The sequence below is a fragment of the Amblyomma americanum genome, chromosome 4, assembly GCF_052857255.1.
Source record: "Amblyomma americanum isolate KBUSLIRL-KWMA chromosome 4, ASM5285725v1, whole genome shotgun sequence".
Lineage (NCBI taxonomy): Eukaryota > Metazoa > Arthropoda > Arachnida > Ixodida > Ixodidae > Amblyomma > Amblyomma americanum.
Window position 1 is genome coordinate 215,817,353 of NC_135500.1, and position 14,006 is coordinate 215,831,358.

Sequence of the window (14,006 nt, forward strand, 5' to 3'; positions counted from 1 at the left end):
ATTAGGACTGCATGAATTTAATTCCCAGAATCACCCGCCACGAATGTGTACTAGCAACTAGTTCGCTATAACAAGTCTGGATGTGACTGGTTCGGGTACTGCCCGCGCGGCGGGGTGCAATGACCGTTCATTCTGGCGCCCTTTCGATAATTCGAACTTCACTTAATTTGAACAATTTTCCTGTTCCCATAGTGTTCGAATTAACGAGGTTTTACTGTGTAATATTTTTTTTTTTCCCACAGAAGGAAACCTTGCCTGCCATGTAAACAAAGCAGATAACTGCAACAATCCAGTGCCCTGAAAAAGATTTGTACATGTTAGCATAAGTGGAGTTTAATGTCCCAAATCTGCACATGGGCTATGAAAGAATGTATAGTGGAAGGCTACAGATTAATTTCAACCACAGCGCAGCAAAAGAGCACCATTGCCCCCACTGAAATGTGGCCACGAACGCCATGATCACCGAGGTAATGACTACATAATGCACATGTATTCTTGAAATTGAAGAGGACTTTGTTCTTAGGCACAAACAATAAAGGCCTGCAGCTTTACTTCCAGCTCCTCGACAAAGACTAGCTGCTCTAGAATTTTATGCCTCAGGCCTTTTATTATCAGTCCTCTCTGTGGACACAGTCACAACAAATTACAGTTTAACCCCATTATAAGAGACATGGATGTAGCAGACATTCGAGAATAATGGACATTTTTCACTCGCTTGGTTGGCTGCCCTTTCTCTCCCATTAAGCAGACTTCTTTTGCAACAGACAACAGGTATAGACATTACTCGGTAAAAAAGTCATCTAACCTTTGAATTTTGATCAAGACTCTCGCTTATAAGTGTCATTTTAACTTCACTTCCCCGCTCCACAGATGTGGCGCCATTTCTCACGAACTGCAGTCATGTCCGTGCGTCACCAAGAAAGCAAAGCGTTGTCACTCATGTGATGTCAACCAAAACAGAATGGGCCGGCTAGATTTAAAACACAAATGAATGCACATTAATTGAGAGTGCTGCGTGAAGAACGCCTTTCAAACTACCAGCAGGGATACGGGCGTGAGTGTGTGGCTGTCTGCCCGCGCAGAGAATCGCGGGAGCGCGCAACCTCGAAGCTATACTTCATCTCAGAAGCTGTTTGCAGCACAATGAAAGGTAGAGCTCTCTCGTCCAATCAGGGCCAAGGAGGACAACAAACAGTCCTTTGAATATTTTGGCAGTGCTATGACTTTCTTTAAAACTACTATTGCAGTAATTGAAAAGATCGTTTGAAATGGTGTTTTAAAAGCACAGCAAGAGTTTCATTTGTTGGTTAAATTAGATAAGTCCGCATGAACACAGCACTGCAGAGGCTTGCTGCAAAGTGGTGTGCTGCCATTAGTAGACATGATGTCCGTAGAGTCAGCACATTCTCCTGCACGCAGCAGCTGTACACTGGTGTTCTTTCCTTCCCAGGGATGGAGCCACCAGTCACGCTGGAACACGTTTAGCAACGAAAGGCATTCCGAGTGGCTCAAATCGCTACAGCCTTAACATAACTGCACACAACTTGTGAGATGGAGTATAGAGGTGTGCAAATAATGTTTTTTTTTTTTGTTTAAAGCGAATACTTCCAATACTTCTTGCATACAAAAAGGTTCGCCGAAACAATAAATGATGTATTTTTAACACACAAGGGCATTACACGAAAAAAAAAGGGAGAGAGCATTGAAGCTTTGCCAAACTAATCACTGAATTTCTCAAAAAATTTTTATTTGAAATTGAGAGAATCAACATTCATTCGTTCGTTACATGTGGTGCCAACGTATTCATTGCTACTCTTGATTGCGATTGTGTCGTTGCGCAGTTGTTGCTTTTAAGTGGTGACTCCATGACACCTGCTAGGCATATCCACGGAGCGCTCAGCGCCACCCTGCATCAGGCGTGGGAAAGAGGCACCCATCTCAACGTGTCTCATGCTAGCTCCTGTTCGTGCTCGCGCTGTCAAGCTTGATTAGCGAATTTCATGCACAGAAGAGCGGCTGTAGTCAGTTGAGACTCGTTTCACAGAAGTGCGGGCGCGGACATCGACAAGAACAGATCTGGGCGCCACGCTTGTTAGCACTTGCTGACGTCTGCAGCCATGCAAGTATGCGGACCGACTCCTGCATAAGCGTGGGTACGCAGGCACGCGGCACATATGCCTAGCAGGCGTTCATGAAGTCAGGGCTTTGGCTGCATGCGCAATGTGGTGCCATGCAAAAGGAGGTATGCTGAATCAAAACAACATGAAGCAAGCGTTCCAGAAACGTTATTTGTTCACAAATATCTTGATATTTTGAATATTCCCGTACCCCTACAGGTGAACCCAGAAGAAGGGCCATCAGTCAGCGGTCTGCTTGGCACACAGTTACGCCACAAACAACCGAGAAAGCTTCTTCCAGTGTGCCGCAATGGATGACCCTCTCCACTTTTCTGTACTTGGTAAGATTTCAGCACTGTACTGATAGCTGATGCACGGCACCTTTACTCCTGGCTTCGAATAGCGGTTAATTTATGAAGGGGACTGTTAGAAGCCAACAGCACCAGTGGCTCGTTTCCCCCTTCCACTGGGAGCTGCCAACTTCACGAGGAGTTGAGGGAGGTCAGAACAGTGACAGCGCGTCGCACGCACTTCGGACGCTGTCCAAGGAATTGGGGCCAAATGAGGAGTGAGGCTGCGAATGGCGTCATCAGGGTTGCAAAGGGCCGACGATTTTTTCTATTGAGGAGGGACGAGCTCTCAAATCGGGGTGTCATTAAAGTTGGCAACTTCTCAAATGACTCTGCTGACCAGCTAAGCCATGGGTTTCTTGTTACTATCAGCGGAGACAGTAAAGCCGATTCCGGGGCGCCTTGATGGGATGCCGATGAAGAAAGATGCATGCGTAAAACCCTGCATGTTTCAGGAGGTGTGGGGTCCACCGAGTCTGGCTCTGGCGAGCCGTGGGCTCCACCCACTTGCATCTATGGTGCCACTGCACTGTTATTGGCCGAAACTGGGAGAGAGAACAGTAAAGCTCCACCCAATTATCGAAGAGTTTAAAGGGGCCCCGAAACACATTTTCAGTGCATTGTTTTGTCTGTTGGTTGCATAGAATAAGTTATAGTGATGCTATTAGCATCGGTCGTACCACGTATACTGCTGTTTTTAGTATTTTAATTAGCCCACTAAAACAAACTCGTGACGCTGAAGGTGTCACCATACAGTGGCGGTTTTTAGCAGTGGATATGACATCACTTAGTGGGAGGAGCTTGATGATGGGACAAAGAGTAAATATACTGCAAATTGTGTTTACAACTAGAGATACGTTTTGTCAAGTTTTTGCGTTTTATGTCACATTAACAAAACCAACTTGTTTGCCCTAGATAAAAGCACTGCGAAGCAAGTAAAACAAAAACACACCACTCTGGCTACTTTTTGCACCGAGGGACTTTGCGCCTCTCTGTAAACATCCTACGAGCTAGCACTCAACACTTATGGCTACTCTCTGTGTACTTGAGAGCGGCTTTGCGGAATCGATCCAATCGAGCCACTGCACTCTATAAGCTTTCACATTTAGCAGGCAGTGCGCATTGTCAGCTTGTGGAGGATCATCGGGCGGCGGTGCCAGATGGCGCCACGTTCCCGTCAACAGCGCGCAGTCCTTGCTCGTCGTGACCAACCAGCGCGCTAGGAGCGACGGGCGATGGCAGGCAGTAAGCAGTGGCGGAACGCGCTATGCTAAATGTGTCTGATATCTTGCGCAGGCTGTCACACCATCGCAGTATCTCGCACTCGAGTTCAGATCCATAAGTAAGGGAACGTCACTGATCAGTGTTCCCTTCTGCACCGTCGACGTGACGGTGAAGCATCGCTGGGTCAGCTGGGCATTCACATGGTTGTTGTAACCATGCAAACGGCGCTGCCAGCCTTGGCATAATGAGTTACAAAGAACAGGCAACCATGGAGTGCAAACTTCCGCCACGTGCTCAGATAGGCTGTTTTGATTGGTCGCACTGAGTGTCGTCATTGGGAGAGTAAAATGGGAATGGGAAGCTGCGCGAAAATAGAGTTGAGGGCAGCATTTTGTTTGCTTGTATTCTGAAATTTCTTTAGTGAATAACTCTCGTTACTATGCATCGATTCTCGTAATTCTTTGAGTCAGCATCTGTGTGACCTAAAGAATCCATCTGAAGTGTAACCAGCATCCGTTCAAGCAGTGTTTCACAGCCCCTTTAAAAACTGCTGAAAACAAAGAAGTGAAAGAGCGCGCAGAGTCTCAGCCTCTGCTGCTTTTAAACAGCTTTTCTTTTAAACCATCTTTTTTTCCCTCAAACTGCCTTCTATTTTGGTCCTGTTCATAATACTAAATCAGTTTTGTTTGTTAAGTTGGAGTTACTGCCCCAACTGGCAACATGCCACTGGATCAGGTACAGCGCAAAAAAGACAGGACTAAAGGAGAGGAGAGACAAAGGCGTTTTTTTTTTAGTCTTGTCTTTTTTGCGCTGCATCTTTAAAAGTCCTGCAAAATGTACTGACTAGCCCAGACGAATACCCTTTTGTGTCACTGGATGGGTGGACGAAAACCCAAAGTGCTCTTCATACTGCTAATCACCGTGAATACGACCACCGGCCAATGTGCCATAGTCAATCGTCGCTCGCGACGAGCATCCGATTAGGCCAAATCCGGATACCCAACGTCTGAAAGTTTAACTGAGACCTTGTGGAATTCAAAGAGAGGTTTGAAGAGAGTCCATTTTCCACGGCAACAACAGGTGTGCTAACCCAAGAGGGGACACTCAGGAAGAAGTGCGCCTTCAATCTACCTCTCCTAAGATAGAAGCCGAGCACCACTATCAGATTGAGCATGAATGAGTGAATGAGTTCTGTGGAATCATGCCATCAACCAGAGCACATACGAAACCTTTCTGGCAGTGATGGGAACCACTGATATTTGAGTAGTATGGGCGAGATCTCTCTCCTTGGACCTCACACTACTACCTACCTACCTACCTCATGGGACACGTGACTGCACTGTGCAAAAGCCTGATATATCAAACAGGATCCAATTTTGCAGTACTTGAGGCTTTTAAAAGCAAATTTTTCTTTGCATATGCATTCGCTGAGCTCGTTATGGGTGATGTTGGCAGCGCCGTTGAAGCAGGTAAGCAACACACGCACACACTAACAGTACATGTACTAACAGTAGGTGGTAAAGGGCTGGAAAGCGGAACAGGAAGGGTTAAAATTTCATACATCATCTTTCTCATCACAAGTCGGGAGAAGGAACAAGGTTCAAGCCTCTTCGCATTTGCTGCAGCTTGCGTTTGCTGGAACAGTATTTTGACTCAGCTTTGGCCTGGTTTATAGCAGGATTAATGCAATGGCACAGGTTGGAGAAATTGGCACAGCATTCCCCCCTCTGCAGAAGCAGCATGCGGTTCTCATAACTGCATTGCGCTTATCACTTTGAGGGCTTCCTTACTGTGTCCAATTGAATAACAGGAAAAGGCAGAATGCAAGCTTCTGAACGTGATCAAAATGCCACCAACAGAGGGAGTGATTTGTTCCTAATGTCAATGGCCATGTAAATAAATTCACCTCTTAGGGACAACTGCACAGGCAGTATGGCTCAGCCAAAGTTCTGCAAGTTGCAGAAAGGTGTTGGTATCACTGCAGGGATGAAAATCTGACTGATTTACAGCCACAAAGGCCTTGGCTAAAAGCGCGGAAAAGTTAAAAGCACAGCCGACAACACATTTGCAAGCGTGGGATGGCCAAAATAGGTTTTGGAGCAGCTCTTGGAACAGAAGAATATGCGTTCTGGAGCAGTTGTGGAGCAGAAATATTGGGTTTGGAGCAGTAATGCCGTATAAATGCGTGTAAGGGCCGCACTTTTTTTTTTGCAGACTTGAGGGCAAATTTTTGGGGTGCGGCCTATACACGCGATTTACGAAAAAAAAATTCTTTTGAAGTAAAAACACGCCAATCAAGAAATCAGCGGCATTTATTCTACGTTCAATCGCCACTCGCGGTGTATTGCCACTCAGAGCTGGTGCTGTGCTCCGGTGCACGCTCATCCCACAAGAACTCGCGCAGCACATCCGCTGTCAATGCGTAGCCGTTGTTCCGCGCTTCCATTACTTAGCAGAGCAGCTCTTCTTCCAGTTCAGGAAGGAAACTTGCACAGCTTGCCTCGGAAAGCGCGCTTTTTGCAGCTTGTGTTCCTCAATGCACCCCTTTGGTTGCACCATCGTCAGATGCACCTCTCAGCCACGTCGAATTTTCTGCCCACCACACACTTGCTGTTCGACAGCAAACTCCCAGCCGTGTAGCTATTAAGGTGCTTGCCTTATCGTGCTAAAACTGCTAAAACTACAACGCTCCACGGCAGCATGCGAAAGCCACAACCGACACCCATGCCTTTGACAGCAACAAAACGCTAGAGCTGGTGATACTGATGCCGATATGAATAGTGGGAGCCCGCGGTGAAGGAAAAAGTTGACGATGGTAATGAGCCACGGCCTCTGGCACCATCCGTGGGCAGCCCCTGGAAGCTTCTGTGCACATGCGTCGCCTCCGCGATGAAGCGCGCCGTTGCTCGCAGCCAGAGCTGATCGCGGAGGCCACGGCACGTGCATTTCAAAGGCTATTCTAGCATGGGTCCCGTGGAAAGTATGGGTGCGGCCCTTACAGGGATATTATCTTTTTTCTAATATTTCCTTCTGGAAAACAGGGTGCGGCCCATACAGGGGTGCGGCCCTTACACCTGTTTATACCGTAACAGCTTTTTGGAGCAATCAGAGAGAGAACAAAGTAACTCTTTGTTAAAACAGCCAAAATCTGTATATGCTGGAGCTGTTAGAAGTTCTTCATTAAGAACAATAAACTTGCTGAAAAATTTGATATACTGTGTAAACGCCTGTAAGGGCAGCACCGGTACACGGGCCGCACCTCGTTTTCCTCAAATAAATATTAAAAAAAAAGGTCAGTGTAAGGGCCCGTGCAACAAACTTTCCGCAATCCACACGGGAATAGCCTTCGAAATGCATGTGCACGGGCGCTTCCAGGTGCCGCTTATGGATGGTGCCCAAGGCCGCGGGTCATCATCATCAGCTATTTCCTTCATCGCGTGCTCCCGCTACCCATATATCAGCATCAGTATCACCAGCTCCAGCTTTTTGCGGCTGTCAAAGGCACGGGAGTTGTGGCAGCGTGGTAGTTCACTGCAGTTGTGGCTTTCATGTGCTGCTGCCAAGCATTGCAATTTTAGCACGATGGACAAGCACGAAAATTTTATTTCATTCATTGTCGTCACAGAATCAATGGGCGAATGCGAATGGCCTACCGGGCATTAAATAAGAAAAAGGGGGAGATGAGAGCATTGGTAGTAATAAACGTTAATCTGCAGAGCAATAACTTGAAAACAATCTGTAGGATAACATTACTGTGTTCAATAAAAAAGTTAAGACACTTTCAATTAAAGCTCAAGGCTCAAAGCTTGAAGGCCATCGAAATTCAACCGCTGTGGCCGGAACTTTCTGGCGAGAGATGCATTAGTTATCGGAGATGTCATCAGCGAGCAGACGACGGCACCCACTACTCTACTCTTAGACTGTCACCCATGCAACCATTCACATTCTTCGCTGACACGGCCACTCACGGAGTGCGTCACGGCCTATGATCCATGTGGCGCTGCAGCTCATTTTCCGACCAATGCCACACCAACTGCACTGGTTCTAGACTGCCACCATTAGCCTCACCACGCATGCTGGTTGCAGGTTTCATGAGAGAAGAGCAGAATAACTCATGTAACAAATGGGAGATGCTGCATAGACAATGCCATCTGGAATACACGATGGCTGGTAAAGAGTTCAGATAAACTATAAATCTAGTAATACCAAGAATTCAAATGGGTAAAAAACTTCGAATAACATAAGTGCAATGCAGATCAAATAGCAAGCACAATTCACGAACTATTCAACGCATAGAAAAGAACTGTGTCTGGCTCGCTTGGTCTTTGGTGCAGCTTGGTGCAATTTCAGCCAATTTAATGCTTTTGCACAGCCCGGAGCAGAAAATCATATCTGTATCAAAATGGAACAACTGGCACAGATGTCCCACCCCTGCATAAGCAACACATGCACAAAAGTGCAATGCCTCAGCCATTAAGCCACTGTGGTAGCTCTAAGAATCTGGCCCCTCCCCAAAGATGGCCCTAAAAGCAAAAGTCCTCTGATAGCCGTTTGAAAAAATCCCAAGCTGCTACAATCCTTTGCGTTGCCGACAGCTTGCAGCCTGTGCTATATTCTTCTCAAAACAGCTCTCCAATGCTAGTGCACAGTCTGAAAGATTCCATACTTTCTGCAAGAGTGAAAAGCAAGCAAGACGCAGCAGCTATGTCTACCCATCTAAGCCTTAGCATGGCATGAATGGAGCTCACAGAAAATGGCAGATGCATGAGGAACTTTGTATGGTAACTGGTAAGTGGAGGGCTCCGGACTAATTTTGACTAGCTGGGGGTTCTTTAACACGCATCACACAACACATGCGTGTTTTTGCATTTCTTCTCCAGTGAAATGCGGCCACCACATTGCTGGGCTCAGCAGCCAAAGGGCCAAAGCCATCAAGTCACTATGGCGGGTACGAGGAGCTTCCTCCTTGCTAATGACAAGCCCGTCTAGGAACCCTACTAGAAGCCAGCCCAACCTTGGGGTGATCGAGCAAGGCGCACTCCTTGCAGACAGGCAGGTCACACGATCGGCAGAAGTAGCGCAGTGCCTCCGACCGGTGGCGCAGGCAGGCGACTGGCTTGTCCTGGGGTGCTCGCAGCCCATCGCGCGTGCTCTGCAGCTCTCCCAGCGTCAACACCCGGTGGCCCTCGAAGCAGTGCATGAACTGGTGCGCCATCACACAGTTGGGGCACAGGAAGTTGGCACAGTCGAAGCAGCGGGCAACCGCGCTCGACTCTTTGCCCTGAGCAAATGGACAAGGGCCACCACACCAAAGTCAGCTTGGAAAAGAGATGAGTGAACACTATAAAACATACTGACAGTTGAATCAATCAGAGAAAATCGAAAAAAAAATTATCTCTGCCTAACCACCCGCTTCTTTAAGCTCAAATTTTGCACAGAGGTAGAATTTGGCAGTCAGTTTTTTTTCTATTACGTTTGGGTGGAGTACTTGCCTGATTCGGTCAGAATTAATAGAAAATCTCCATCGCCTGCCATGATGGTGGGCCAGAACAGCAAGCTTTCAGAGCAGTGGTACCAGTAACGCCATCTGCGCCCACCGGAGGAACGAGCGCTCTGCCGTTAGCTATCGTTGAGGCTGCGACGAAACGCAAGGTGGAGAAATTGGTTGCGCAGTTGGTTTGCAAGCGCTTTCTCAAGTACCGTATCAAAATTTGGCGCAGAAACATTGCACGTGACTGCCCCCCTCCCCGTACATTGCATTTCTCCACAGCCTCTCCGAACAGTACAATGCTCATTCATCCAGAGGGTGCGTGATAGCGCTACCAGCATCTCTGCTGCGACAGCTTGCTGTTTCGGTTTTCAGTCACCCCACACAATGGAGATTTCTGATTAATTTTGACTGAATCAGGTAAGTGCTGCACCCAAACATAATAAAAAACAAAACCAACCGCCAAACGGCACTTCTGTGCAAAATATGAGTCCAAAGAAGCAGACGGTGAAGCCGAGAGAATGTTTTTTACAATTTTCTCTGATTCAACTGTCGTTACGTCACTCGACAAGAAGAAAGACGCAGCAAGTAGAAAGAATAATAGAAGAGCATGCTTCTAGTGGGTGGAACAGTGGAAGAGAACCAGGAGCCCAAAACACAGCTTTATTGCACACAAGTGACCTGGTCTAGCTCTTTACATTAGCGATCAATAAGTAGAGAATGGAGGCAGAATTAAGGACTGAAGGAGATGTGAATAAGTTACACACCGTGGTTGCGCAAATCTCATCAAACAGTTTTCACGGATTAAAGGTGACATTTTACAGTCACCAATTTAAGCCGGAAAAGAGAAGACTCAAGGAAGGTCAGACCGTCACGTCTGAACATACCGTATTTTCCGGGCTATATAGACAGCGGACTAAACATGCTTAAAAGCGAAATTTCAGAATTGTGCTGGCTATCCATGGGTGCGGACTATACAAGATTTACTTTTTAAGATTGCTTGGGAAAGCAAAAGAAGCCTAGCGTGGCAATCGAAGTAAACAAAAATATGTGGCCCAACTGCGCCTGCGACTTTTTACCCCGCTAAATCACAATAAAATCAGCTCCCATATGCAATCAGCTTCGATAGGCAAGCTAATGCTGCTCGTGATGGCTGCTTTTTGATCAGAGCTTATATATGCGAGCACAACTGCGAAACTTCAATGAATAATGCTAGGGACGAAAAAGTAGTTCATGAACGGCTGCACAAAAGCCAGACTAGAAACTGCTGCCGCAAAGGTGTCAGTTTCTGATGGCAATGACGACATAGACGAGGCTTTGTCAAATCCAACACGCTCGACTTATTCCGAGAGCCCTGGGGAATGTGATTTTGACAGGTTTTAGACCTGACTTCTATGCGGTCTACAAAAGGCTCAGAAGTTTACTGCTTGACAAATAAATTTTTGCTTATTGATTGTACATTGCATGCTGGCAATCTGAAGAAAACCTATTTTCAGCCAAAATTCGTCCCTGTGGACTTTACACCGGATGCGATCTGCCTAAACAAGAATTTTTACTTGAAGCCAAAATCTGCCCCCTGCTGCCTATGCACCGTGTGCGAACTAATTCGGAAAGTAAATACAGTAATCATACTGCAAGGTCACATCTTTTACAATGCCAAACTGCTGCACTTTTACAGAAACCATTTCGTACACTATAAAACTGGTCAGAGAAGCAGAACACTGGAATCTACGCTGCACTATGGCCCAGAGGTGGGATGGACTTCAAGCATGTGCCCAGCAGCAGAAAATGTCTTTGCAGCTGTAATAGCGGTACCTGCTTTTTTTCAGCACGGTTCTATTTGTGTATGGGATAAGAATCTTGCAGTGTAAAGGGGTGAGAGCACATCATAACTGTGTTTTTGAATAATTCCAGAATGTGCTGCCCCACGCACTGCCTCGCTTCATCAAGAACCCCCCTTGACTCGGATTTGCTTGACGTTTTTAAACGTATGCTAAGGACAACTCCAATTTAATAGCCAGGCATCCATGCAATGCACGATGAAGCTTGGACATAATCCACAATGCCATGTTCTGTGGCTACAATATGAACTTTTTGCTTAGCACTTCTGTCCTACAGGCAGTCAGCTTCTAATTTCAGTACCCTCCCAGAGTAGCTGTCCAAAAAGACTGACTCCTTGTTGCTCTGCCATGCAATAGTGCTACACAGAGGCGTCATAGCCCTCATAACAAGTCCCTGCATCCATGTATTCTCACTGCCCTATTGTTAAACACCATCTTCTACTCAGCACTCTAGGCAGCAGCTGCAAGTTATAATGCAGATGTTCTCTGTCACATTCGTACAAGTTGGCTAGCAGTCGGCAACTACACCAAGGTCGTGTCGGGGGTGCAAATGAAGCTAGTGGAGAGGTGAGCTTAAAATTGTATCCCAAGACACACATAACGTGTCTGGAAGTGCTCAAAGAAGTTTTGACAGCCTCAGGGGCTTCTAGCACTATTTCTAATGGTGCAAACTGAACCAGCCCGATTTATGACTCAAGTGACCCTGGATGACACCACAATATCTGTTTGCTCGTTATTGAATCATGTGCAGCAATAATGAAAAAAAAAAAATCAGAGGAGCGGTCTTTATAGGAAGAATAAGTAACACATTAGTATTAGACTACCATAAATTTCCAAGCAAGTCGAAATTATTGGCAAAGTAGTGGGGGGGGGGGCTATCCCGGAATGGCGCCAAAATTCAAGATGGCGGCAACATTTTCCTACCAGAAAAAAAAAAAAAAGAGCAGTGCACATGGATTTAAAACGTCCTGCCGGTCTTTCTCACTCGAAGAACTCGAACAGTGCATCATCCACGTATTCAATAAACACCGGCGTACCTTAACTCAACTTTCCTCAAAGTTTTGCTTTCCCGTAGCAACTTCTCGAAATTCTTGTCCCATTCCCGTATAGGTTTCCGGTCGAGCGTGAAGTGTTGAGTCGTTTGGTGCACGTTCCTGCATTTTTCCCGATGCCATTGTATGACCTCAATTTCCTTCGCCACTTGTACGAATGCACTGCCGACTTGGCAACGCCGAAACAAGGCAACAAATGGTGCGTGGCGAGCAAGTATGCGAATGGCTTGAAAAGCAGGATTAGATTGGATTAGATTCTTCGACTGGATAGTGTAGGCCAGTGTTGCCTGGGCGTGGTGCGTGATAAGGGCGCAGAGCGGCGGGCGGGGTGGGGGGCGCTTTCCCAGAACGGCGCGGAAATTTGAAATTAGCAGCGAAGTTAGGGGGGCCCTTGCATGGGTGGGGGGCGCTTGTTCAGAATTTTACGGTAGGTCGTGGAACTGATGTGACAAAGTAAATGCACTGTCCTGTCTATTCTTCCTACTTTATTATTGTTATTTATTTACATTTCTGGTGCCTGCCACCTTTAATTAAGTTCACCAGGGTGTTTTAAAATGCCAAGCATTGTGGACCGATCACACAGGTCTGCAAGCATCCTAATGCTGAGCAGCACAGCTGCAGACAGCAATGGGTTTTGCTTCCTCAACCAATAATGGCTGTCTACTCTGTATTACTTAAAAACTGCACTGAATAGATGAGCCAATCCCCCTGTTACAAGTCACACAACAGGCTTTTTATTTGGAGCAATGGCTGCAATCATGGCAGGCAAGATACCTGTCATAAACTTTTGACTGCCACAGCTTGCCTGAAGGGCAACTGCGGGGAATTTTCGATGATGATGTTGTTGCGAGTCATTCAATGTGTTATCTGCAATGCTGTCAGAACGACTGGGGCTAGCAGACCAGTCAAGTTGCCCTTTTTATAAACATTTGATTCGAAAAGTGACTCTGGCTATAAGGAATGTTGCAGTGGAGGGCTCCAGATAATTTTGACCACATAGGGCTCTGAACGTGCACTGACATCGCACAGTACACAAGTCTAGCATTTCGCCAGTATCAAAATGCACCCACTGAGGCCGAGATAGAACTCACATCTTTCAGGTCAGCAGATGAGCACCATAACTATTGCATCACTATAATGGCTATGCTCAGTTTTCATAGCAACAATCATCCCACAAGCAGAAACGAAAAGCCTTCAAAGTAACCCTTGCAGAAGGAGGCAATAGGTGCTAAAGATGACATAATCGACTGCTCAGCAGCATTTCCAAATTCCTGTGCCCGGCACAGGAATTATGTACCTAAAACAATCAGGCATCCAGCACCCTTTTTTCTTCCTTGGACAGAAAGCAGCCCTCATCTCATTGCTAAGGGAAAGTCTGTGGCTTAAGAAGACATCTGTGAAGATGAGTAATGTTCACCGCCACTGTAGTAACAGTTCACTTGGACCTCTCATAGGAAACACAGCCTTTTGCGTTACATTTGAAAACATTGCTGAAAGGGGCAGTTCATGCACTGCCCTTTACCTATTCTATTCCCTGCCAAATGTGAAGTCAAATGCCAAAACGTTGGACTATGTGTGCTCACTTTCACTACTGCTGCCTGGCACCAACAGAGCTGGCTCAAACCACCTCCCACACTCTACCTACTCACTTGAAATATCGGTTTATTCTGCATAAATACATGTACTCAATAACCTGAATCTTAACTGATCACTCATTGAGGTGTAATACATGTTCGCATCATCAATAACCCCACTCCACGGTGGCGAAATGATGGGGAGCATTTTCCACCTTAATCGTTTCAGATACCACTAAGCGTTATTTGTATTTAAAAAAAAAATTATTTCCCATTTAAGCACTTTATGCAGGCCTAAAAAAAAGTGAATCACTGTCTTGAATTATGAAACACTAGATGTTAAATTTCCTTTAGATGCAC

At 46.3% G+C, this 14,006-nt stretch overlaps 1 protein-coding gene across 5 annotated transcripts in view; it reads right to left on the bottom strand.

Moving 5' to 3' along the window:
- brat (tripartite motif-containing protein brain tumor) overlaps window positions 1-14,006 on the bottom strand; it is a 116,752-nt gene that overhangs the window by 10,696 nt on the left and 92,050 nt on the right. For all 5 annotated transcript variants that reach the window (XM_077663359.1, XM_077663357.1, XM_077663360.1 and 2 more), the window contains one exon: window positions 8,706-8,972. In XM_077663359.1, the coding sequence (XP_077519485.1) occupies window positions 8,706-8,972 (267 nt within the window). The remainder of the gene's footprint in view (window positions 1-8,705; window positions 8,973-14,006) is intronic.